Here is a 27438-nt window from a genome sequence, read left to right on the forward strand (position 1 = left end):
ATAATCAATGAGGCAAAGGTCTTCCTCCAGGCGCCTGCCCACCAAACTTTGACCGAAGAGGCGTCAACCCATGATGATGGGAGGGAGTTATGGAGACCAAGCCAAGATGCGATGGACGTCCAAATACGTCACGAGTAGTGGCATCCAAAGATCAGGTGTGTCGTCGTCTCAGGCTCCAAGTTGCAAACTAGCAAAGACCATAGTTTGGCCAACCACATCGATCTTTGAAGCCTATCCGCCGTCCGAACCAGATTTGGATGATGAGCCAAGCAAAAAAAAAAGAGCACTTCGATGCTGCCAATTTGTTAGGTACAGGGATATCACCACTTGCATGTGTTGTCAAGAGGGTTATCGATGATACGGATTAAATTATACTTATCATATTCTTCTTCTTCCCAAGCCTTCTTCCTCATCTCCAAACCCTACATTCTTGCCCAAATTCTTCCCAATTGTACGCTTTTGTCCATTTAGGGGTCCATGGACAAAGAGTATAATCCAATGAGGACAGACAAATACCCCCATTTGTCCAACATTTTCCACTCTTCCCATTTATTCTGCAAATTTGGGGTTAAATGAGAGTCCACTGTCCGCCGTGTGGCTATTCTAAACATTTGAGCTTATTAGTCCATCAATGTCCAGATTTGTTGTTAGTTTTTTTTTTCTCTTTAAGGCATGGAAAAACATAAAGATACAAAGCTTGAGAGTTATAGACAACAACCTGGAAGAACCATCGGTAAATTTCGATTTCACCAGTTTTTTCTTGCTTGTCATGTCAATTTAAGTTCCTCTGCTCAGATGTATTTTGTTGAGATAAGTTCTAAAGCCAAATTTGCTTGGTCAAAAAAAGATCCGAGATTTCGTGCTGGAATTAATCACTAGATATCAGAACGTAATTTTGATGACCTGTTTTGCCCTGAGCTGTTCTACAGTAGTGTCTCCGAAGCAACATGCAATAAATTTTATTTGTCGTCTTGGACATTGATTGGCGTGCTCTCCGAAGCACACATTTGACCACTACCTTGTTGAACTCTTAGTTTTTTTCTCTCTAAGGCATGGAAAAACATAAAGATACAAAGCTTGAGAGTTATAGACAACAACTTGGAAGAACCATCGGTAAATTTTGATTTCACCAGTTTTTTTCTGCTTGTCATGTCAATTTAAGTTCCCCTGCTCAGATGTATTTTGTTGAGATAAGTTCTAAAGCCAAATTTGCTTGGTCAAAAAAAGATTCGAGATTTCGTGCTGGAATTAATCAGTAGATATCAGAACGTAGTTTTGATGACCTGTTTTGCACTGAGTTGTTCTACAGTAGTGTCTCCAAAGCACGACAACCCCCCCCCCCCCACCCCCCCAAGCGAAATGGCATGGTCTCCGAAGCACACATTTGACCACTACCTTGTCAAACTCTTAGTTGTTTTTCTCTCTAAGGCATGTAAAAACATAAAGACACAAAGATTGAGAGTTATAGATAACAACTTGGAAGAACCATCGGTAAATTTTGATTTCACCAGTTTTTTCTTGCTTGTCATGTCAATTTAAGTTCCTCTGCTCAGATGTATTTTGTTGAGATAAGTTCTAAAGCCAAATTTGCTTGGTCAGAAAAAGATCCGAGATTTCGTGCTGGAATTAATCACTAGATATCAGAACGTAATTTTGATGACCTGTTTTCCACTGAGCTGTTCTACAGTAGTGCCTCCGAAGCAGCACGATAAATTTTATTTGTCGTCTTGGACATTGATTGGCGTGCTCTCCGAAGCACACATTTGACCACTACCTTGTCGAACTCTTAGTTTTTTTTCTCTCTAAGGCATGGAAAAACATAAAGATACAAAGCTTGAGAGTTATAGACAACAACTTGGAAGAACCATCGGTAAATTTCGATTTCACCAGTTTTTTCCTGCTTGTAATGTCAATTTAAGTTCCTCTGCTCAGATGTATTTTGTTGAGATAAGTTCTAAAGCCAAATTTGCTTGGTGAAAAAAAGATCCGAGATTTCGTGCTGTAATTAATCAGTAGATATTAGAACATAGTTTTGATGACCTGTTTTGCATTGAGCTGTTCTACAATAGTGTCTCCGAAGCACGACAACCCCCCCCCCCCTCCCCCAGCGCACGCAATAAATTTTATTTGTCGTCTTGGACATCGATTGGCGTGGTATCCGAAGCACACATTTGACCACTACCTTCGATAATATGTTACTAAAAATTGAATAAAAATAAAATACTATGAAAGGAGATGATGGTGTGGATGTACTAGCATCATTTTGATGTGATAAACCCAAACAATTTTGTGTGTCAACGGTGAAAATTAGAAGTTGACTACACAAATTCCAAAACGAAATTCATGAGAGAACAATATTGTAATAGACGGTCACACCGATTAGAAGGTACGTATGGTAAAAGTCCTCTGAACTATTATGGTGGGTGACTCACAAGTGTCCAGGCTTGGTCTTCTGTATTGCATTTTTATTTCTCTACAATCATGAAAAAATATACAGATGAAAAGATTGGAAGTTATACACAACAACTTGGAAGAACCATCAGTAACTTCAGATTTAATCTGGATTAATTTTCTGTTATTGTTCATCAGAAGTATTTTGTGGAGGTAATCAATAAGAGCCATATTTGCTTGGTGCAAAAAAAAAATTTGGCGTGGGAATTAATCACTAGACATTACTACTACGTAATCTTTGAAGATTTAGTCAATCTCCAAGATCAGAAGAAGCCAACAAAGCCCCCCAGGCGTTTAGCGGCCGGTGATCTCGTCACCACAGCCTATAAGAGTAAGACCGGCGTTCCAGTCCACCTCCGGTAACCGATGGAGCCGAAGCCAAGGGCGCGGCGCCACGCAGGCATCCAGTAGCGGACAATAGGCGCGGCGCATCCCCAGCAGCGGCTGCCAAGTAAGTAGTAGCAAGCATCGCGTATGGCGTCAGCAGCCACCGCCCCCCCTCTTCTCTTCTCTCTATCTATCTATCCTTCGCCGCTTCTCGCTGCATTTGCGTTTCCGTTTTGCGCGTTGTTCGCCCCTTTTTTCCCCTTCTTTCCCGGACTCAGCATTTCGCTTCTTAAACTCTCTCGCTCCGCCTGTGCCTCCTCCTAGCTAGCTCGCCGTCGTGGTGGACGCCGCCATGGCCGAGCGGAGAGCTTCCTCGTTGGGCGTGATCATGGCCGTGGCCATGGTGGTGATCATGGCCGTCCTGGGACTGGGACTCGTGGCCGCGGAGGAGGATCCATGGCCTGATGCCCCCAGGTACAAAGGTATTTACCACCCGGCCGGCCTGTCCATCAACAAACATCTCTACTAACTCCTTGCGTTCTCCTTGTTTATTTGGAATTGCAACCAAGTTAAATTCGGTCAGTTCTCAGTTCGTGTAGTACTAACTCTCTTTCTTTTTCTGCATGCTACGCTGCGCTTGCCATCGTTGTGGGCGTATGTGTATGCAGAAGATCCGGTTCTAGTGGAGGCGCTGGTGGCCATCAGGGCGGCGCTGCGGGATCCCAACGGCGTTCTCGTTGACTGGGTCGCCAACTCCAGCGTGCACCCTTGCAACTGGACCGGCGTGGTATGCAGCGTCAGTCTCGGAATGTATGTTCTCTGATCCTTTTCTGCCATGGAGTCTGGTTTCGTGTGTTTTCGGCTCATGGTTAATTTCTCCACATCTCCGTCGTCCTGCTTGCAGAGACCTGCACAGCAGAAACCTGTCCGGCACACTGTCGCCTGAGATCGGCAAAATACGGTGGCTGGAGGATGTGTAAGAGACTTGTTTGGCTCATCTGATCCTGTCCTAAGTTTCTAACGCAGGAATTTCGGGCGAATGTTTTGTTGTTCTATTTTATTTTATTTTGGGATGGCATTGATTGATATACTTAAGAAATAGTAAATGATTTTTCTCTGGATGTTATTAATGCTCGCAGGAATTTGGGTGATAATGATATTTCCGGGCCGATTCCTGAAACTCTAGGCGAGTTTCAATCCCTAGTACGGGTTGATCTGTCGAATAATCGCTTCAGCGGCACTATACCACCCGCACTGTGCAAGGAGCCCATATACGATCTGTAAGATCAGCCTCCCGTCCTCTGCGTCATGCGATACGTACTCGTGCATAGCCATTCTTGCTATTTTCATCCATGAACATCGCTGTACGTTGTGTGTACATTTCATACATCTACTTCGAACGTGGTCGATCTTGAACTGAATCAACTCATCTGGTTCTCTTACCTATCTTCAGGCAATTGAGTCACAACAACTTATCTGGAACCATACCCGATGCAATATTCACTCATCGCAGCAACTTCTTTGTGTACTTTCCTTTATCAGCCCCATAATATTATTATTATTATTATTATTATTATTATTATTATTGCCGCTGCTGCTCCTCTGGTACTGCTATTATTATTATCATGCACCCTGACCGTGAACTTGGATTCATTTATTCTGCAGTGATCTGTCCTTCAACAACCTGAGTGGCACATTGCCGGATTATAACATAAGTTTTTATGGCATAAATACTGCAAAGTAAGTGATTAGCTGAATTGTCCATCTTGACTCCACATATATTGGGCCTCATTTTCTCTCGTGTATTTTCATGTCATGCTTGAACAGCTTTGAAGGAAACCCAATCCTACACTACAACTGCAATGGAACATGTGGTTCCACCCCAATGCAGGAGAATGCTCTCCCCAAAGAAAGCCCGAGTAAGGCGGATTCTCCTTTGCCCAATGCTGCACAATTTAGTTCCATGTGCATGCAATTGCAATTAATTAAAGCGTGTCTATTCCTAAGCCAGTTGAGAAATTCTTATTTCTATATCAAGGCGTTGATTCGTTATCCAACGTAAATTGAGTAGCTACATATTTCAGAAACTACGTGCAACTTAATCTGACTTACAAATAACTGTTTCTCACTTACAAAGAATTACCAAATTCAGAAATTAAGTATGGCCTTGTCCATGTTGTCCTCTTTCAACCACTCACACTGTTCCATTTTCTTTTCCTCAGCTCACTGGTGGTATATCATCGCAATGAGCGACATGCTGACGTACTTGGTGATTTCCTTTCTGATAGCTTTCTTCCTCGTCATGGTTCTGGTGGTTTTCTGGCAGTGGCATAGGCGCCACCAGATCTTTGCTGATATATATGGTAACCACATACTCTTCAATGTTATGTACGAGTGTGCATTGCTCCTTCTTTACATGTTGCATTTGGAGAATGACTGACATGCATGTTCATGTCCTATAATATTGTTGTAGATGAGGATCATATCTAATACCCCCTCCGTCTAACAAAAGATGTCTCAAGCTTGTCAAAATTTGGATGTATCTAGACATAACTTAGTGTATAGATGCATTTAAATTTGGTCAAACTTGAGACATCCTTTGTTGGATGGAGGGAGTAATTGTTTGAGAATTTTGGGATCCCCCCGTCTATGTTTTTACTCTTTTGTCATGCTTATAATCCTAGGCAACTTTATTAAACACACATAAATATACAACAACATGGGTAGTTTTGGGTTGTGGTACTAGAAGAAGCTAGTATTGAGCTCAATCGAGAGAATGGAAAATTTTCTCTTGAAGTCATACATAACTTCAGGGTTTTCATTCATGTTTAACACAACATGATTTCAACAGATAAAATGGTCATGTATTAGTATTTTAGGAATCATGCTAAGAGTGTTGCTAGGACTCTGATTCACGCTTGTTCATTGCCACGAATGATTTTTGACAACTACAAGGCATTGTTGAAACAACTATCCCGTGAAAACCCTGCTCCCACCTTCCACCATTTCCTTTTCTTCATCCTCCTTAACTTCCAACTGAAATGAAGCAACCTCCTACCAAATAACCAGCTGGCTTATGACCACAATGAAACAAACTTCCAACCAAAACACCGACGGCTTTGAACTTCACTACCTCAAACTTCCAAGCCAATTGGAACTCCAGCTTTCTACCTCGATATAGATCAAGATCCAACCCTTCTAAGATAAATCTTCCATTTAATATATATTCATAAATGAAATAAACTTGGCTCGATTTTTTTAAATACGGACTCCTGTATTGGCACCATCATCGTGAAATTGAAATCCATCAGCGAGTTGGAGGGAGGAGGGTGTTTATATGGTGCATCCTCATGGATGGAGAACAAAGCGTGTGGAGGAGGATCGGGAAGGAACACACGACGATATGGAGATTCGAGAAGGATGGTGAGTCTCACATTGATGTATTGCTAGTCTTGGTCAGAATGAACAAGGAGTATGAAAGAGGAGCCCATAAATTTTAGGTAGATTATAAAAAGTGCGGCAAAGGGAGGACACACAAGGTTGTAAACCCATCCCTCTCGCTATCCATCACCTTCTATGTTTTTCGTAAGTTCTGCTTGGCATTATTGTTATAAAAAATAATCAAACACGAAACATATGGTTCAATTAACTCTTGGGAGATTCCCCACATCAAAGGCGCTTGATCTTTTGTGGAATGTTAGTTCATTTGGATGATGTACGGGCTCTCTATGATTTCTATCCACCCATGTTCCGTTGAACACATGTCTCATCTCAAAGGGTACATCCGGTTTTCTATCTATTTATAATCAATGGAATGAAGTTCATTTTCTTTTAGATTTCCGTGCTATCTGTTTCCTCCATTCGGAGGATAATTATATCAATCAGTTGGTGTGGAATGCCACTTAATGATATATGTTGTCATAAGGAAACATTTTTGAGATCCACCAATTTGAAGGAAGATTTGTATGTTGTTTGATTTATGCGTCTTGAGTAACCTCCATGAGCTGGATACCCCCAGGCTCATGACAAGGAAATGGCTAGCAACACTCCAGGCAACTCACTCATCTGGGAAGACACCCGGAGGCCCACTCGGCTGGGAATCGGCGAGCCATCAATATAGGCATTACCATCCTCATCAAGGTGGGAGTTATCACGGGCCATCAATACGGGGGGTTACTCAAGACGGGAGTTACTGCATGCCATTAACTCTGGCATTACCACACATTTACTTGTAATCGAACCAATGTGCATTTATGTAATCCAACCAGGTCCGGGACATTAGAAAGGAAACACCTAAGATCATTCCCTACATCACTTCTAATCATGCGAGGCCAAGCTCTCATTCAGGAGTAGGGTATACCTCTATCATAGAGGGCCTGAACTTGAGTAAATCCTCCTGTACATCTCGTCCCTAGTTATCCGCTGACTCCTTGCTCTACTTTTCCTCTTCATTTTTCATCCCATATAATCTATATGAATATCTTTACCCTAGTGACTTCACCACGACAAAAACCTTTAAGTACGTGATGGAGAGGTGAGAACACCACCTTTTTCAACATCACCCAATTGGTAACTGACAAATGAATTTGCCGATTAATCTCTATCCAACCTTGTCAATTGTCAACAAGCTCAATAGTGTCCCAAGGTGGATGACGTTGATGTTTTTATAGTTAACGAGCAACTAGAGCATTCGACATTACCACCGCATGCGAAGACTATTATACCGGGCCTTGATCCAATCTTTTCAAGTTTCAATTATTTTTACCATGGTATATCCGTATATGGCCAATAAAATTGAGCCCATCTCCTACTTCTGAGCGTAAGTGGGTCCACGGGACACAGATTTGCTCCTCAGCCCATATTATTGTTGTGGGCTCTCTTGCTTCATTTTGGGCTACGTTACGTGCTCATGGCCACTTCTGCTTTGAGTTTTCTCCAATTTTATCATGGGTCATATACCCAATATAGACTTATGTAGACCCATGGGGGTATGAAACCTATTGCCCTTCACTCCTACTGCAACAGTGGAATAGGGAAATTTTGTAAGCTTGGACATAATATATGATGTGTTGCTAACATCCATCTCCTTAACAACCATTGGAGATTACTTGTGCAATGCCACTTGATAACTTGATGCTTTCTTACCACTCAACAACACGTTGGGCTTAGGACACTTCGCACTATATTTCCCAGTTACCATGTTGATTAGTTCGAGTCAATTGGAGCGCTTAGGAGTTTTATCGATTTTCACCCAAGAACCTTTTTAGGCTTAGATCCTAGCCAAGAGTCTTTCTTTGCTTTCAGGCAATGTCTAAACTCAACGTAGGTTTTTCATTTGACATACAATCCTTTGTCTCTTTATTGATCGTCATGAGAACTGCTAACATCATATCTGGTGTCTACGATGATCCCTTGGTTGTCATCAATGTTCCTTCGAAAAGGAAAAGTTCTCTAAGGAATTATTTCCACCGCTGCCCACATATTCGCTAGTGAGTTTTTTCTTTGTGTATCCAGTAGTAAATGTAACAAGAAATGAGATGGTTGCCCATATAATGTCCTTTACTCTCTTCATGCATAGAACCTTATGCACTAAAAGTGCTAATGAAGGTAGGTTGAGAAGATTAGGAAGAGTCTGTGTTGCGAAAACGGGGATGTCATAGTAGTGGTTGTAGCTTATATACCTTCTAAAATTGGACCTCAAGCCATGTACATCTATACCTCATGAGAAAATCCAAAGAAACCTGGATATGGGCTTACCATGAAAGGTTGTAATAGGCTCCTAATCCCATAGGAAATGGCCCAAAAATGGCACGTCCTTCCCTAGACGTGCTTCTCAAAAATGTCCCAAAAATCCAAACATCCTTGGTGCTTTTGGTGCTTCTAACTGAGAAGCACGTCCGGAAGTGCTTCTCAGTTTCATGTGTAAAAGGAAGAAGTATTTTTGAGATTGCTACAAGCATCAAAAGCTGAAGCAGAAATCCAAACAAACAAGGCCTTTATCAAGTCTTAGGGGTGACCGTTGATGATCCAAATTGGTTATTAGATTCCGAGCACCGTCAAGCTATGCGGCAGTACTTGACTGCTAGACATGATGTAGGTTGTGAGATGGGGCAAAAGAGAGGAGTACCATAAGAAAATGGAGGGGTTATAGAGCTGAATGATGGGGATACAAAAGGCTGGTATTGACACTTTCTGCAACCCGCAAGGGACGTGAAGGACATGCGTGGTCATTCAATATTTTTAATGGGGATGAGTATAGCTGAGGGATTTGGTTCCGTTAGATTGTGGATCAAATGGGCTGCCATCAATGATGTTGGATTGGCTATGACAAAAACTAGTACTTTACACAGCATCTTGAGTCTAACTGCCAAATTTAGATGTTTAATTTGATAAAGAAATATTGTATCACCCTCTCCTTACTAATTTATAGGTTGTATTAGCAAAATCTCGTACACTCCTACTTAAGAAACATTACACTTTTATATCATGTACTACAACATACAACTTCTGTCTAGTATTCCAATCCTTTTTATGGATGTAGTTTATCTCCCAATCCTTGCAGCTCACTCTCTAACCAATTATTTTGGTTAGCTAACGGTTTGAGATAGATATAAGTAATTGACTGGTAAAAATAAAGATATAAGTAACTGATTGATTTATATTTGAAGATTCCCGTGTATGCAATTTCTAGCTAGTATGTCATGGTTGCCTTTTTTCAGATTTATTATGGATTAGCTTCCTTTCTATGTTCAATGCATTTCAAAAATCAAAACTTCATTTCCTTTTCCTAGAATGACAAAACATTTTAGGATCTTGGAAAATGCTAACTTTTCATGAGGTTCACGGTTATGGTCACCTAACTGTGTTTCAGGCATTTATGTTATTTCACTTTGCAGCACTCTAATGTATATCTGATCACTACTATATTGGATCATATTTTTCAGATAAAAATGAGTCAGAAGCATGCTTTGGTCATCTAAAGAGATACATGCTCAAGGAGATCAAACAAGCTACAAACAACTTCAACCGTAACAACATCTTAGGGCAGGGAGGATTTGGGATAGTGTACAAGGGCCTTTTGCATGATGGCACAATTGCTGCTGTTAAAAGGTTGAAAGATTTTGTTTCTTCTACTGGGGAACACCAGTTTCGCACAGAAGTTGCGGTCATAAGCTTGGTTGTGCACCGTAACCTTCTTAGTCTGATTGGGTTCTGCTCTGAGAAGAATGAGAGGCTCCTTGTGTACCCTTACATGCCAAATGGGACTGTTTCTTCTAAATTGCAAGGTTAGTCTCTGTGCTTCATGTTTATGTTTACACACACACACACACACGCATTTGGAGTATATTATAGAGTAAATTTCACAAAAGCACAGTTCTTGAGTTTAGGGTTTCATCGAGCCACAATTATCATTAATAGTCTCACAGAACCCAAATCAATATCATTTAATGATTTTTCTGACAGGTGGAACCCACCTGTCATATGCCACGTCGAGCAAGACGCCCCGTTTCGTTGCCATGTCAGCTCCCGGACCCGACCCGAGATGGCGATTTAGGTAGAGATATAACCCTTAACGGGTCCGGAAGCTGACGTGGCAATGAAATGGTCTGATTTGGCATATGACAAGTGGGTCTCACCTATCAAAAATACCATCAAACGGCATAATCTGCCCGATTTGGGTTCTGTGAGACATCTTGCCCCAAAAGCTGTGGTTCTGTGAGACTATTAGTGATAACTGTGACCCGATGAAACACTAGCCCCAAAAAGTGTGGTTTTGTGAAATTTACTCTATATTATAACTCCTACTTTTCAAGACATGTAACTTTGGGGATGCTGGGTATATAAGCTTTCTGGATGTTCTCAGTATCCATAACCATGCGATGTTTTCTTAGTAGAAAGCTATACTGCTATTTTTCGTATCTCCAGACAATGTTAGGTAACTTGACATGCAACAGACATGCATGGTTGATCTAATTGGTTTGGTGTCCTAGATTGTGTGTACAACTGTACATCACTATTTTCTTATTACTGTCTGATAATGAAGGTAGATGCAACATCCAGTATTATTTGGAGTTTCGGACATTGACAGTCTCATATGCATGTTTTGACCGCTACTTTTACAAATTATATATATCAAAATTATAATATCTATGATGAGGCAGGAGTACTTTTAATGACCAAACCACTGGTACTCTCTCCGATCCATAAAAAATGTCATCCATTTTGTACTTAATTAGTAGAAATTTTGTACTAAGTGGACGACATTTTTTATGAATCGGAGGGAATAGTATTGATCTTGTTTTGTTAAAGCCTACTTCCTCCGATCCATAATAAGTGTCCCAGATTTAGTACAATTTTGTACTAAGTTAGTACAATCGGAGACACTTATTATGAACTGGGAGTAAATATATACTTCTGTATGAAATAACGTGTCAAAAAAAATACTTCTATATGAAATATTTGAAGGGCTTTTTTTTTGTGGGGAGAAATATTATAAATGTTGGCTGCATGCATTTAAATTACAAGAAGAGCAGAGTGAGTATATTATAGATGGATTGGACCTGGCAAGGCAACACAAGGAAGAACATACCTATGCTCACTGCTGAATTGTACTGCTCAGAACTTATTCTATCGTTTGCCATGAAAAATTATCCATGTAAGTAGGAAACAAGTTAGTTAGGTAAGAACTAAAGTAGACAATAGTTTGTTGAGAAAACAGGATTGCCGTAATTTACCGTAACGCCAAACCCAACCTTACTGGAATTGTTGTTTAATTCCCTGCAATACTATGAACTCTTATGCTACCATGATTGTTTTTCACTTTTTCTGTGACCAGATGATGATACTAGGCTAATGATCTGTTGATTTTCTTGTGTTGCCAAAAATGTTAGTACTTTAATTCTGATATTGTTGTTTTATACTACTCCGTAGCAAATTTAGCCCGAGTGCTTTTTTGTGTATGTTGCCAGAATATGTAAATCAAAAACCTGCTTTAGACTGGCCAACGAGGAAGAAGATAGCGCTTGGCACGGCACGAGGGCTGGTCTATTTGCACGACCAGTGTTATCCTAAGATAATCCACCGAGACATAAAAGCCTCCAACGTTCTTCTCGATGAAGAATTCGAGGCCATCGTGGCCGATTTCGGGATGGCAAAGATGTTGGAGCAAGGGCAGACCCATGTTATCTCAGAGATCCGAGGCACATTTGGGCGTATCGCTCCGGAGTATCTGAGGACCGGCGAATCGTCGGAGAAGACAGACGTTTATGCGTATGGACTCCTGCTGATGGAGCTGATCACTGGTCGGAGAACGCTGGACGTCCGTGAAGAAGAGTATCCCAAGGGAGGATTGGTTGACTGGGTAAGCCTTTCATCTTTGTGTCAATTCATTTTTTATTGATTTGTTGTCCGATCAAAATACCCATAGGAAAACTAAACTAAGAGCATCTTCAGCGGTAGCCTTTATATCAAGGCCCTAAATGTTGTTTAGAGGATTTTCTTTAAAAAAATTAGCTATATTTCAATTCCATCTTCAGCCGAAGCCCTTATATTCTAGCCCCTATTTAATTTTTTCCATTACACTGACACGTGGGGCCCATCTGTCAGTGAGACATTTTCCTTTTTCTTCTTTCCTCTGTCTTCTTCCCTGAGCGCATACGAGATGCAGATGCGCCTTTCTTCCCCACGGAGCCCGGCGGGCGCTGCCAGCGGCGGAAGAGGCTGCGCGGCCAAAGGAGGAGAGGGGCGGCGGGGGCGAGGGGATGGGGCGCGGCCGGGGCGAGGCGATGGGGGCGGCGACCGGAGGAGATGGGGGCGCGGCGGGAGGAGGAGACGGGGGCAGAGCGAGGCTAGCGACGGCGGTGCGGCCAGGCAACGCGGTGAGGCAGCGGACGGCGACATGGTTCCGTAGCCCGCCGGCAGTCGTTGGCAGCGGAGGCGGCGCGGCAAAGGGTGCCGCGACACTGCAGAGGCGCGGCGGCGGTCGGTGGTGGCAGCGAGGCGCGGCTGGCAGTGTGGCATGGAGAGAGAAAGGAGTGAGGGATGGTGACGTGGCATGTGAAGGGAGGACACAGGGGCCTCCCTTGGGAGCCCCTGTCAATGAGGGTTCGAGGGGTAGATTTAGAAGTCTTGCTGTTTAGGGGCTTTAATAAAGGCCCTGTTGAACAGGTTTTTTGGCTTCGGCTGTTAAAAACGGGATAGGAGTCCTGTTTAGCGGTTCTACTGAAGATGCTCTAAAAGAATGTTAGAGCATCTTTAACAGAAACTACTTAAACAAGGCTCCTAAACTGTTTTTAGGGGCTTTCCTCAAATTTTAGGGTCCCAAAAAAACTAATCAACTTCAGCAGTAGCACCTATTTCACAGTCCATATCCTCTATATGACATATGGGACCCATTTGTCAATGAGATGAGCTGCCTTTTCTTTTTCTTTTTTTTCTTTCTTCGTTCTTCTTCCTCGTTGGGCTGGGCGAGGTGGACAGAGGAGGGGCACGGGCTGGCAACGGCATCCGTAGGCGGGGTGGCACGAGGAGGATGCCGACGGCAGAGAGTGGAGCGGCCCGAGGAGGATGCCAGTGGCGGGAGGCGGAGCGGCCAGCAGAGAGGAGGGGGTGCGGCGGCGAGCTAGAGCGGCGGCGGAGGAGAGGGGGATTAGCAGGAGGAATGCCGGCGCCGCCCGCCTCTGGATCCAGCGGGCTCCGGGCGTGGTCGTGGGAGGCGGGGGCGACGTGGCGGACGGGTGAGAAAGCAAGGGAGGGGCACACAGAGGCAGAGGTAGCGTGATGCGCATCGGCGGCGGGATGTGGCCGAGTGGCGTGGTGCAGCTGGAGGTTGCTGCATGGTGGGCGGCAGCGACGCAGGACGGCGAAGAGCCTGCCAGGTGGTTGCGTGGGACGGCGAAGAGGACGCACGGGGACTGGAGGTGGCGACGAGGTGTCGAACGACAGTGGTGAGACAAAGGGAGAGGAAAGAGAGGAGAAGCTGACGTGGCATGAAATGGGAGAGAATATGTGCCTCCCTCTAAAACCCCTAGGAATGAGGGCCAAAAGGGATAATCTAGGGGCCTTCCTACTTCAGGGGCCTGAGTAGGGGCCCTGCTGAAAACGTTTTTTTTCCAACCCCTTAAAAATGAGTAGGGGCCTGTTTAGGTGCCCGCTAAAGATGCTCTTGTAAGCTATCGTAAGGCCATCAATATAAAAGGCAATAAAAATTGGTATCTGGCTCCGTTACCTCTTTTCTTTATCTTTAGAAAAAAAATCTCTGGCCACCGCCTCGCCGCTCCCTGATCCGCAGCAGTACCTGCGATGGTGGCAGCCGGCGGCATCGGGAGAGCTCGCACGGGGCTTCTAGATCTGTGTCCCCCGGATGTTGTGCGTGAGTCTTCCATTCCATCTAGCTGCTCCCAGCCGTGCGGTGGGGTGGCGCGGCAGAGTCTGGATCTCATAGGGTCGAAGTAGTGTGTCCGATCCTGAAGTTGAGTGTTGGTGCGGCAGAGACTGGAGGTGCGCGTTCTAGGTGATTAGGCAGATTAAGAAAGGGCCTTAATCTTCTTCCGGCAATTTTCTTCACCGGCGCGAGCGAGCAAAGGGATCCTTTCACGCCAGAAGCCGGTTAGCGCGATTGTCTGGCGCTCTATGAGATAGCAAGGGTGGGTGGCAATATATCTGGCTTACCCACAGAAAGATCCCGATGGCCGAAAATCATGCCAGAAGAGTATGACCGCCGATCTGCAAACTTTGTCATATCCATTTGGATCTGGAGGCAGTGAATCATCTTAATCACGAGTACATCTTCACCAGTCGGGTTTGGAGCCTGATCTGCACCTGGAATAGGTGCCCCACGCCTCAACCGCAGCCTATAGGCAAGCCTCACCGTTTCCTGGAAAAATGATCCCTGAAGAAAATAATAAGCCAATGTTCTTCTCGCTAGGCGTCCTAAAAACGCCTAAATATATATCATGCATTTCCCAATTTAATTTCTTTTGACCAATCTAATATATATGGTAGAAATAATTACATCACTCACTTATGAACATTAATACTACTACTACCAATCTTGCCCAACAGTTCCAGAGCTTGTCAAGCAAATTGTGCAGATCTGATTTAAGGCATATTCCCCAATACTAGTATAGTACTAGTTAAGTGACCATGCGTTGCAACGGAATGAAAAATAAAATGTACAAAGATATATATCAAAATGGCATTTTTTCAATAAACTTCAACAATGTATAACCATGTCATGATAAGCATCAGCCTCTTCCTATTGCTTTCCCCTCTCGATGACCATCAATGTAAACTGTAGTGTAACCATCAAATTTATTAAGCTAACATAGCACTTCAGTGAAGTTGCTTGTCTTGGGTTAGCACCAAATATTGGTCGGTCAAAACTTAAAGCTGCTACCTATGTCAGATCTTCGGTAGCACAAATACTAAAAAACAGCATAGAAAGAGCTTGATGGCCATAGAACAGACAAGGTACATGATTGGACGTAAAAACATCCAAAAATGAATGATCAAAATAAGTGTTTGTTAGCACTATAACAATCTAGATTTTACATGAAGAGCGCCTTGCTTTTATATTTCTAATGTCCTATCAAACGAACAAAGTTCAAGCATTAAAAGAAAATTGAAATGGCTGGTTCAGTAAAAATAATATCAACACATAATGAAACAATTCCAACAGTTTCCTGATGATATATCCAAAACATCAGTAACTGATTTATGTTTAGGTGGACCTCAAGAGCTTAACAACCTACTGATAAAATATGGTTGAGCCAACATCAAACATATAATCTCCCTCCTAATTAGAGCAAGTATCTTCACTGGACCTCCATTTAGAAAAAAATCTCCCACCGCTACCCTAGTAGCATCTGCTTACGTAATCCACACAAATCGAATAAGGATAATACTGATCGAAGTTGAGATGGGTACATGCAAATGAAGAGATGATGACAAAGAGGCAACGTCAACCATGGTAATGCGGATAAGAAAGATCGAATAATCAGAATAGAGCCTGACCTAAACTAACCATATCGCTCAATAAATATTTAGGCATCAATTGGAAAAGCTTGAATGTCACCTGCTCAAAAGCATGACGATGACGGCTTCACGATACTTTAACTTCTTTAACAGTGGAACAAAATCAGAACTATGGAACATTGATGTTCGAAGCGTGCACTCTATTCACTTATGAAAGTCACCTTTCAATCTTTTCCTCAGGTCAATACCTGTAGTATCCTCACTGATATATCATCATTTTCAACCACCACATGGAACAAGATGTGCACATCAGAAAAGAATGGAATACTAAAGAACAAAAGTGGTGAGATGATGCTTAAAAGCAATCAAGACCAAAAAAACAGCTCAAGATCTTCTCTCCTTGCCACAATAGAAATAATAAGAAACAGCACCCTTCCATTTTTCTTGGTACAAACCGTCAGCTACATCATTCTTGGTATGGCAACAGGACATCAGCTTAATCGAAATAAAAAAACTGAAACCGTTCGACCCTTTAATATAACCTAGCCTCCTACAATGTGGTCTCCTATATTCACCAAGAAAATTAAATGTGGAGTGTTTAGATTGCTAGGTTCAATTTAGCGCCACTTCAAGAACGACAACATGAATCAATAGGATTCGTTTGTCACCATAATTTTCACAAGCACTTATCATAGGCTCTACAGTATTTCAGCTCAGGAAAACAGGCTATGCAGTATTTCAGCTCAGAACAGGCTCTGCAGTATAACTTGACTGGTATAAATCCAAGATCAACCATGGTATTGCAAAAATTAAGTTGAAAGAACGGCTTAGGGAAAATACTATAGAATGATCCAATAATCTTCTAGCTTTGTACTTGCAAGCAACTTCATCTCTTGTACGTTTCTTTCTGCCTCATTCTTCTGAAAATAACTATGAAAATAGTTATCTCTTTGTTCAGACCATCTTGATCTCATGACTCATGACTATGGACTCCATCCTTCTACAAGAAAAAATTTGATTAATAAGGAGAAATAATGTAATACTTAAAGAGTCCATCAATCAAATAGATGTGATAAATTCTCCAAACATATGAAAGATAACGATTGCCATCTTAAAAGACACAAAAGGAATTGCTGCTACATTTATGCATGTGAGGAAGAACTAAATGATTCCTTAGATCTCAGAACAACAAGTCTACATGAACTTAATTGTTCTTCATGGTAAAATAAAGCAACAAAACCTAAATTCACTGTAACAGATCTCTAGAAAGTAGAATCAGAGAAAGACGTATTCTACAAGTACGTTTATGGGACCAGAAGCAAACAAAGATAATGCACTTGCCAGGGAATAGTAAGTTCTAATTGTACATTGAAACAACCATGTCCTGCAAGCTCTTCCCTTTCATTAGAAAGGTTCTGTCCAGCTAATCAGTAAGAAAATCCCTGTTTTTCTCTAGCTAGGGAGAGAGAAAAAAATGCTCACCTTGCCTTTGGTCGAGAGCAAGGATCTGGATGCAATAGCCAGCCCTAGGACTTTCTGAAAGAAAATTTAGAGGCAGGATCTGGAGCTCATCAAAATTTAGAGGCTCTTGTCCAGGTTTTCTAATCACGTGGAATAAATACTGAAATGCACAGTTTTAGGATTAAATAATGCATAATTTAGGATTAGAGACAGACCAAGTGCCTAGATTCATTCTCTGTACCAAAATAGAAGTACCTTCTTCATTGCTCCTGTCCTTTCCTTCGAAGATCTTATATGTCAACAGTGTGGCATCCTGATTTATCGCATCTCAGTGCAAAGCCATGTTGTTTAGCAAGCAGTACAAAGCAGGCAAAAATGAGCTAAACAAAATCTTAGCTTCTAGGAGTAGCCTTCCACGGATGCAGAGAAAGCACCTACAAACCTAGGAACAAAGAGGACCAACCCCAGGCCGTAGGAGAAGTTATTCATCAATTCACTTGCAACGAACTCACAGGAGATTGATACTGGAGCAATAATGAGGAGCACGGTACAAACAAGGATCTCGCATCAGGTCCAAATATAAATGCAAGCCATCAGTCCCAATCATACTTTTCCACTTCATACCTACACAAAAACAGTAAAAACTGATTGCTCACCTTGCTGCTGCATGCATTCCACAAGTACACGCAGTTCCCTAATCCAACGGTAAGGACATTATGCGAAGACCAATCCATGAGGTTCAGGTAGAATTCGTCCTGCAAAATCTGACCTTTGTGTCGGTGCATCCAAGAAAATCAACAGCAGGAAATTTCCCGTAAGATGGAGTATGTTCAGCACAGGACTTCAAAATCTGACCTTATGTGTCTCAGAACAAGAGTGATTCTACATATTCTTAGAACAGATTAGCCGAAGAGGAAAGATCAAATCTTTTCGCGCTCAGAGAACCAAAAGATTGCCGATCAAGAAAGGAGGAACCCGCCAGGGAGATGAGGTCGTCAAGGGGAGCGACGGAGGCGTCAGAATGGACCGATCCATTAGAGGCGAACTGCACAGACATGGGGGCGGCGGCGTGGACGCAGGCGAGCAGCGCGTGGTCGAGCCGCGAGGTTAAGGGTAAGCAGAGAGAGATGCGCGGCGAGAGAGGCGCTCGCCGACTGGCCACCTGGAGATGCTCTCGCGACGTGGCCGCCTGGAGGATGCCCTCGCGACGGGGATGGATCCCGGCATCTTCCTGAATCGGGGGCGACGAGCGTCGCTGCAGGGGAGGAGTAATCTCGACCTCCTCGGCGGCAGCGGCCGTAGAGGAAGAGGAGGAGGGGGCAAGAGCGAGGGGCGCTTGACAAGAAGGAAGAAGGGAGGGGCGGCAGACGCGGGCGGAGATGGCGGCGGACACGACGGGGATTTGATGTTTTTGTTGCCCTCGTTTTCTCAGCGTGGGTCGGGGCCTCGGGGGTGCGTGGGATAGGGTTTTTACGCGAGCGCGCTTACAGGGAGGCGGACGACGTACCAGCCTACAGCCTACCGCACGCAACTGTAAATTAAAGAATAGCAAAGATGTTTCCTTAACTCATTTCGATTATCATGAGCAGCTTAAATATATTAGTCTCACAAGGTTGCACGCCATACTCTTGTCGCAGGCAAGGGAACTCCTGGAGGAGGGTCAGCTAAGCTCGCTTGTGGACAAGAGGCTAGGGAGCGACTACGACAGCGCCGAGCTGGTGGAGATGGTTCAGACAGTCTTGCTCTGCGCAATGTACAACGCAGATCATCGCCCAAGGATGTCTGAAGTCGTCAGGATGCTGGAAGGAGATGGATCGTCTGCCAAGAGATGGGAAGCCTTGAAGGATATCCCGACGACACCGTTGCCTGGAACCCCGGTGTTTATCCCTTCTCTTGCACATGGCGGTGAAGGCGAAGAGTATCAATCAGGGGACATTGAAGCCATCGAGCTCTCAGGGCCAAGGTGATCCCCAAGCAATTTGACATGCATGTCAGAGGTCATATGTAGTGCTCCCACCCATATACCGTGATGATACGGCATTCTCGCCTTTCGGAAAAACATGCAAGATGGTCATGAAAAATTCCGAAAAAAATGGATTTTCGGAATTTCTGGTTACCAAGACTAATGCATGATTTGTGGAAGTTCCAAATGGAGGGAGCATGTGGTAGAACCGTATGGGGTGGTAGCACTAGATATCTCTGTCAGAGTACAAAGTACTTATGCTGTATTAATAGTCGGTTTTAGTCTGTCAGAGCACAGAATCGAAGTAAAAGGTAGTAGTCCGTATATGGGATTCTTCTGACTTCAAACTTAATAAGAGTATCGTGTTTAAATTACTTCAGATGAACCCCTCCTTAATCACGTTGTCAACAACGCTAACATGGAAACTGACTCCAGGCCTCACCTGTCGGTCTCTGTTACTTAATCTGCCTTAACCGGTCTGTTTTTAGGCCGGTTCGGGAAGTTCATCCGCCCCCTCGCCCTCGGCTTCTTCTCCATCCCCCACGGCCACGGCGCCCCGCGCGGCCGCGCCTAGCCCCCACGGCTTCCGCCACTCGCCTCCTCGGGCTCGGGGCTGAGGGGCAGCGTCCCTCGCTGAACGCGCTTGTGGATGACGACGACGGGCTATCCTTGGACAGCTCCCGCCTCGTGGCCTCCCGCAACGGCCTGGTCGTGGTCGACCTCCGGCGCGGGAAGCACGACCGGGCCCTCAAGCTCTGCGTCTGCAACCCCATGACGGGCCAGGTGGACGTCCTCCCTCCCCTGAGAGGTAAGGACGGCCTCGGCCACTACGCCTGCACGGTGCTCACCCCCGACGACCAGACCGACACCGGCAACCCGCCGTCCGCGCACCGCCGCTTCCGCTTGGTCCTCGTCTACAGCCGCGTGGCTTCACCGCGTTCCGCAGCTACACGTCGGAGGACGGCGGCACCGAATCGCGTGCGTACGCGGCCCGACCAGCCCAAACCGGCCTAAAAACCGACCGGTTAAGCCAGATTAAGTAACAGAGACCGACGGGTGGGGCCCAGAGTCGGTTTCCCTGTTAGCGTCGTTGACAGCGTGATTACGGGTTCAGCAATACATTTTTGCCCAATTATCAGGTTTAAGTGAATAAAAAAACCAAAAAGTGGAGTCTCGTCCTAAACCATGGGTTGTGTGATATTTACTCATGTTCTTAAGTTTACTAGCCTGTCTGGTTCGTTATCACCAACTGTCAACTTCGGTTGACATATTGCGATGGTACTGTATCTGTATCCAAATAACTGATAGACAATACTAGTTACCATGCTACAAACAATGCACACACTGTGTGCGAGAGCGGACCTGACATTACATTGGTCGATATATGAAGTTGCAGTTCAGAGTTTCAACTTCAAAGCAATTTGTTATACGAGTGCATTTGAGTTCCAAATATTATGCTGTACTACATCAGTAACATTAAACTGGAGGGTATAGGTACAATTCTTTGAAATTGTCACTCCCTCCGATTCATATTAGTTGTCGAAATATTACATGTATCTAGACACTTTTTAAACATAGATACATTTATATTTGAGCAAATTTGAGACAATTAATATGGATCGGAGGGAGTACCTTTGTTTCTGGCTTTCTGCATGCCTACTCTGGCCTGCAACAAGAGCTATTCTGATGCAAGACAAGCACCAGAAGTTCAGAGCCATGAACCATGCAAGTTCCCTTACCAAAACAATGCAATGTTTGTAGCATTCTACCTTGGAATCCAAGCACAAGAAATTATACCTCTACTCCCAAATTTAGTGTCACTTTGATGCAGAGGCCGAGGAGCTCCCCTTTTCGAAAAAAAACTCCCCAATTTAATGTCACAGATGCATAATATTCGGAGCTCAAAGCCTAACATATTGCTTTCAAGTTGAAACTCTGAAGAGCTATTATACTGTACATCAGTAACATTAAATTGGGGAGCATAGTTATAATTTCTTGAGATTCTTACCTTTCTTTCTGGATTTCTGCATGCCTACTGGCCTGCAACAAGAGCTATTCGATGCCAAGCACCAAAAGTTCAGACCCCTGAAGTTCAGATTTCAGAGCCATGAACCATGCGTCGATTTCAATAAAATAGACCTCGTGGTGAAACAATTTCATCAGATGAACCCCGGACGAAACTATTTCACAGCGATAACCCTTTTCCCTCAGCGCCCGACTCTTAGGTGTTAAACCTGGGGATATCGCGCCTGCCCTGAAGGCGCTGAATGCCTGCCAGCGTGGCCAGGCAGCGACAGCATGGCACTTACGGGCCCACGAAGCAAGTCATGTAACGCCCAGGCGTTCGGCGCTATCGTCTCTGCAACTTAAGGCACGGCCGTTCCCCTGTCAGCACGGGCAGTTGCCTTTGCATCAACCGCAGGAACAGCCCAGCGCTCCCCTCTGCGCGACTCGGCAGGTATTCCTCGAATCCTCCCACATTTGGCCGTCGAATTGATTCCCCCTCCTCCCCCTAGGTATTCAACTTCATTTGCATGCGTTTCATCCGTAAATTTTGTCCGATTTGATCCTATTTGAGGCGAACCCTAGATCTGTTAGGTTTTCTTAGGAATTCGTATTTAATTCTTAGGAATCGGCCGTTCATCTATTAATTTATTCCTAGTATAATTCCTAGTTTAATCCTAGTATAATTCTTGAGTTGGGGCAAGCCCTAGATTTGCGAACATTCATAGGAAATTTGTTGACAGCACTCCAAAGAGGGAGAATTCAGTAAAATGATGGGTTAAGTCTCTTTCGTTTAGCATCTTATATGGTGGAATTATTTTATATGTTAGTTGCATTGCCCAGGAAAACTTTGATTTAAGATTTGTATATGACTCTGGTTGATGAAAGGGAGAGAACAGTACTTAATCCCACATTATTTGCTGCACACCAGCAGTAAAGTTGAGAAACTGTCAAAATACGTGTTTATGTCCTGCAGTGGGCAAGATTCTATCCTCTGCTGGTGCTCAGGTAATGCCAAGCCAGCATGATCTTATCTTATAGTACAAACAGATCCTATAATTAATATTCCTCAGTTTGTTTAAAAGCCTCAATGCACAAAGTATCTCCACACCGCACTAACCATCCATCGGGCCAGCAACAAGGACCACTGAAATCTAATTTAAAACCATTAGAGTCTTCTGATCCCATTATAATGGTCTAGAGGAAGACAAACCTGCATGCCTAGGAAAGTTTAGCGGCTGCGTTATGAATTGCTCACCCTATTAGTAATATATAACTACTTAAAGTACTAATCCGCGTATGGTTCCTGATTCTTTCGTTTAGCATACTATATGTTTTACATATTATATGGACATTATGTTTTGCTGCCGGTCATTATGTTGTACTTACTATGGACAATTACTTTCTATATTGTGCTAAAATGGACATTATGTTTTGCTGCGGGTCCTTTGTTATGGTTATTGTGAATAGAGTAGTTATGTAGACATGGGTTTGCTTTGATGTATATTTATTTTTGTTTATGCTCTTGGTTTAGGAGAGTATAGGATGGTTATGTGAAAAAGCTGAATTAAGTTAGTTAAGGTTTATATTTGTTTGTGTTTATCTCGTAATGATTGTTAGCATATTTACATCATTTGTGCTACTGAATGTTTAAATTATGAATTGTAAAAACCATGGCGCTTTTACATGAGCATTACGATCAACATCACCGCAGGCGTATTATGTGGGAAGAAGTGCGGGTAACTAATAGTTTCACATTTATTTACATATTTCTGTACTACTTTAATTTGAAATCACATTATGACCCATCACATTATTTTGCAGGAATTAAGACCGTTGAAACTCTGGTCTCACGGGGCATCATCTAACGCCATGCGGTATGACGAGCGGTATACACCGTACATCGAGATGACGGGCCTCCTTGAAGGGGCGCGTAGAGATAAACAAAAACTTTTCCTACGCGAGCTCCCAAGATCTAGCCGAGGTAGAAGGTCACGAGGATCACCACTAGACGAGCAGTTGCGGATTATCGATGCGGCGCCTTGATGCAGTGCAGTCTCTCGATCCGATCCAGCCGATCCAATCCCGCGATCGTCGAAGTGCTGAACGTACAGCACCTCTGCCGGTATCCACACGTGCGAGGAGGAGCTCCGGCGGCGGACTGCTAGGTCCGGCGCGACGGTTGAACTGAATGGGGCTAGGGTTCTCAACGCATGAGAGTGGAAAAACCATGCCCCTTAGGCATCCCACGCCCCTGCTTATATACCGAGTGGAAGTGGGCTCCAGCACTTGTGGCCCATCCACTCTGCGAGTCCAACTCGCATTGTCAGCCCAATTCCAGTTCGGGTCCAACCCGACCAAATACTTGCCCCCGCTCTTAAGTGTGTGACCCCGCAGACTCATGGCGACTTGGACACGATTGGAGTCCGACTCTCAATCGATCAATCGGTAGCGGCTCCTAGTAGAACGTGCCGACTCCCAAGTACCATCGAGTCATGACGACGTACCTTCCAATGTGACATACGTCTTAGTCCCTTTTGCCTCACAATATATCGTGTCAAACTATAGGCGATTAATCGTCATCCCTTTAATAGTTCAACTCTCTTCTTGATCTGTGATATACGATTCATCCGACTAACTCTTAGTCGATCGACCCGGTTAACAGTTAACCAAGTCGCGCATGGCCATGCTTCCCGAATCATATCACTCGAGAGGGCCCAGAGAATATCTCTCCAGTCGGAGGGGCAAAATCCCATCTTGGTTATCCACATCACACAGCTTGATTCTCAGTCAACCCGAACTCTGCCTTTATAAATGCCCTGTTACGGAACAACGTTTGACAGAACCTAAGTTGGTGATCCACAACTCGGATTGTGCGATAACCTCAGGTCTAAGGATTACATTGATTGAGACATGCAAATGACGACCTACTCGTTGCATCTCAATATGGGTCAGTCCGAATCGCTAAACTCTTTAGCCGAGTCCGTGTAAGTTGGAATGACATCACCATGCCCATGACAAGTGGAACCGAGTCATCAGCCAACTTTCACATTAGTCTAGGTTATGTGTCCAGCACAACCTCAATGACTAAGGACAATTTAGTATGAACAATATGAATACATAGTTCCACAATCAAATCACATATTCAATGATACATATCAGATGTTCAAACAAGAACAACTTAATAATATTTATGAATACATTGGGAATTACATCATACATGATTGCCTCTAGGACATATTCCCAACACTCCTCCCTTTCATACATCTTGTAACCCGGTCTACGGCGTCGTTGAACGCTGCTGCAATCACCGCGCTTGTGGACCGGTGGAGGCCTGAGACGCATACATTTCATCTCATGATTGGTGAGATGACGGTGATGCTCCAGGATGTATCCATGATACTCGCACTTCCAATCGAGGGAGAACCGGTCTGCTTGAATACCAACTCTTCGGGATGGCGCGAGAAGATGCAGCTTCTTATTGGTAGAGCTCCTGCTGAGGCTGAGGACCCCATGCATGATAGGGTACCCGCTGGCGCCACATATACTTGGATCACGTAGAACTTTGCGCAGTGCCCCGATGATGCTACAGATGCGGTGGTCCAGTAGTACGCTCGCGTGTACGTCTGGTATGTCATCACTAGGACTCTCTTTGCCAATGGGGGTGGCAGGACAGCCCAATGGATGTGGCTGGAGGCTTTGACTCTTTGGGACACGAAATGGAGCTGGGGTACGGCGGCACTAGCCTACTTATACCGACAGGTAATGAGATGTTCATTAATTTTATTGATGTTGTAATATATCATTGACTCAGGGGCACACGATATGACATGTTTTGTTCCTTTTGTTTTCTTGCAGTTGGACAAAGCCTGTCGTAGGACAGGTACGGACAGCGGGATTGGCGGTCCTTTGCTACTTCTGTCCCTGTGGAGCTGGGAGCGCTTTCTAGTGGGTCGCCCCAATTTGCTCAACTACCACCCATGGGATGACCATGGGAACCCGCTGCGGCGACCCACATGGGCATACAAGTGGCACCGGGTTTCGGAGAGCACCAGCTCCACAAAAATCCTATACAAGCAATACACTAACGAGTTTGATGCCCTAACTCCTCAGCAGGTAATTCTCTAAGCTCATTCTCTTCTTTGCATAGTATCATGGCAATGTTGTGCTTACAGAGGCCCCAAAATATGTAGGTTGTGTGGCAGCCATATGGTGCGGGTCAGAATTTTGGGGAGACTTGCGAGTTCGCTCTGAACCCGAAGTGCTTAGAAGAGAAACATCTGTGGGTGATGCAATGCCCAATGGTTTGTTTGTGGGCCGTTGAGTATCATCTGCCACATCGTGTCATGGCCCAGTTTGGATTGTTTCAAACAAACCCGCCGAAGGGGAAGGACACTAGCATCAGACTGCATGAGTACGAGTTAACACACCGTTTAATATTCATAGAAAATATTTGTTTCATATTACTAATACCATGTCTTTTATTATGTAGCTATGGCAGGAAGAGGTGCAAAATGTTGGAGATATGCCCTAGAGGCAATCATGTGATGATGTTATTTCCTATGTATTCATGAGTTATTGTTATTGTCCTTGAACATCATCACTGATATGTATCAATAAATACGTGATTTGTTTGTGAGACTATGTATTCTATGATGTTGTTCTAATGGTCCCTAGTCATTGAGGTTATGCGGACACATAATTTAGACTAGCAATGTGAATCAGTATGATGACTATGTTTCACAAGTCATAGGGCAAGGTGTTGCCGACTGATAGCATGGACTCGACAATGAGATTGTTGAGTCGGACAGACCCGCACTGAGACACAACGAGATGATTGTCATTTGTTAGTCTCAAGTACGATGTATATGCCAGTCCTAGACCTGAGGTCATCGTATGAGCTTGGGATGTGAATCGGCCTACTTAGGGGTTGCCAAACGCTACTCCGTAACTGGGTGGTTATAAAGGTAGCTTTCGGGTTTGCTGAGAAACATACTGCGAGTCATGGTTGATCAAGATGGGATTTGCCCCTCCTGTTCGGAGAGATATCTCTGGGCCCTCTCGAGTGATCAGATTCGGAAAGCATGGCCATGCGACTTGGGTTAAGTGTTAACCCGTTCGGGAATCTGTATCACAGGAACGAGAAGAGACTCGAGCTATCCACAAGGATGACACGCACTCGCCTTGAGCTCGACACACATATCGCGAGGCAAAAGGAATGTTGCATATGACACATTGTATGGTTCGTCAATATACCCTGTGGTTACTCGGGAGTTGGCACGTGCTGCTAGGCGCCGCTACCAACTATCGACTTGAGTCGGTGCCAGTGGACGAGTAAGGTGTTACTCGGGCCCGCAGTCCGAGCTCGTAGTCGTGGCCGACTGACCGCGAACCTGAAGGGTCACACGCTTAAGGGGTGGGAACCGAGTTGGATCGGATCCAACTCGTATCGGGCTTGGACTCCTAATGGGCCTCAAGTGTTGAGCCCACTAGGGACGTCTATATAAGTGGAGGAGACCAACCCGTCTAGGGTAACCCCAGTTCAGACACGAGTTAGACTCGGCCGTCGCACCTCCACGCCCAAAGCCTTGCGATCGGATCTAGCAGTCCGCCGCACGGAGTTCCTCCCTGTACGTGTGGATACCTCGGAGGCGCTGCACCTGCGGCGCTTGGACGAACTGTTCGTGGGATCGGCGAGGAGGAGCAGGCTGTTCGACTACTCGGCATCGACGCGCTACATCGACTCTACTTCCGCTACGGGTCTGCGCGTCTAGTGGTAATCTCGTGATCCATTATCTACAGCATTGATCCGGGCGGAAGCGGTAGAAAATTTTATTTTGTGCTAGCGTAGCATACCGCGTTCCCCAACACAAAAAGATTCAGAATTGGCCCGTGGTTCACGGAGAGCACGTGGACAAGTTTAAGCGGTGTGTTGAGAAGGCGAAGCAAGCTCGTGGATCCCAACTTAGAGAGCATTGCCCTCTGGCTTTTAGCAACTATGTACGTTGGTTCCTCGCTAACACCCATGCAAATATATGTCCACCTGCTTATGACCCAGATATTCTGGAAGAGCCGGTCCTATTTGACGACGTTGCCGACCTCGAGTACAATCGAATCATAAGGGAAGGGACGCAGACGGATTTTGCGCCTGTCTTGAAGTTTGTGGTAAGCTTTGTCCTATTATCGTTTCGTTTTGCCGTCATGCATCTAGCGGATTGACCTTGCCATTATTGCAGCGCGAGGAGATTAGGAAGGAC

The 27438-nt window shown here is 44.5% G+C and overlaps 1 protein-coding gene, 1 long non-coding RNA gene and 1 pseudogene across 7 annotated transcripts; 2 read left to right on the plus strand and 1 right to left on the minus strand.

Annotated features, from left to right (window-relative positions):
- Positions 1-3098: 3098 nt before the first annotated feature.
- LOC100832755 (protein NSP-INTERACTING KINASE 3) lies at positions 3099-19501 on the plus strand. Its single transcript, XM_014898591.2, has 11 exons — positions 3099-3260; positions 3447-3588; positions 3683-3754; positions 3918-4058; positions 4232-4303; positions 4444-4518; positions 4606-4697; positions 5001-5141; positions 9723-10064; positions 11748-12139; positions 18852-19501. Exons 1-11 carry the CDS (start codon positions 3131-3133, stop codon positions 19179-19181), a joined length of 1929 nt encoding a protein of 642 aa, XP_014754077.2. The 5' UTR covers positions 3099-3130; the 3' UTR covers positions 19182-19501.
- Positions 14654-18710, minus strand: LOC104582735. Of its 6 annotated transcripts, none has more exons than XR_002963556.1 (4): positions 17470-18710; positions 17236-17374; positions 15854-16753; positions 14654-14668 (listed from the first exon to the last, which is right to left on the minus strand). It is a non-coding gene; the product is annotated as an uncharacterized LOC104582735 (long non-coding RNA). The 6 variants fall into 6 exon arrangements; XR_002963557.1 differs by lacking the exon at positions 14654-14668 and adding an exon at positions 15072-15644; XR_001406449.2 differs by lacking the exon at positions 14654-14668 and adding an exon at positions 15072-15682.
- A 94-nt stretch (positions 19502-19595) lies between the features above and the next one.
- LOC100833061 lies at positions 19596-25715 on the plus strand (annotated as a pseudogene).
- Positions 25716-27438: the final 1723 nt, after the last annotated feature.

This window comes from Brachypodium distachyon, chromosome 2 (genome assembly GCF_000005505.3).
Source record: "Brachypodium distachyon strain Bd21 chromosome 2, Brachypodium_distachyon_v3.0, whole genome shotgun sequence".
NCBI lineage: Eukaryota > Viridiplantae > Streptophyta > Magnoliopsida > Poales > Poaceae > Brachypodium > Brachypodium distachyon.

Bases quoted from the DNA above. Each gene is read 5' to 3' on its own strand.
- LOC100832755 (XM_014898591.2), top strand. From the start codon at position 3,131: ATGGCCGAGCGGAGAGCTTCCTCGTTGGGCGTGATCATGGCCGTGGCC. The intron at 3,755-3,917 runs GTAAGAGACTTG...TAATGCTCGCAG, and splicing joins ATACGGTGGCTGGAGGATGT to GAATTTGGGTGATAATGATA. The intron at 4,519-4,605 runs GTAAGTGATTAG...ATGCTTGAACAG, and splicing joins TATGGCATAAATACTGCAAA to CTTTGAAGGAAACCCAATCC.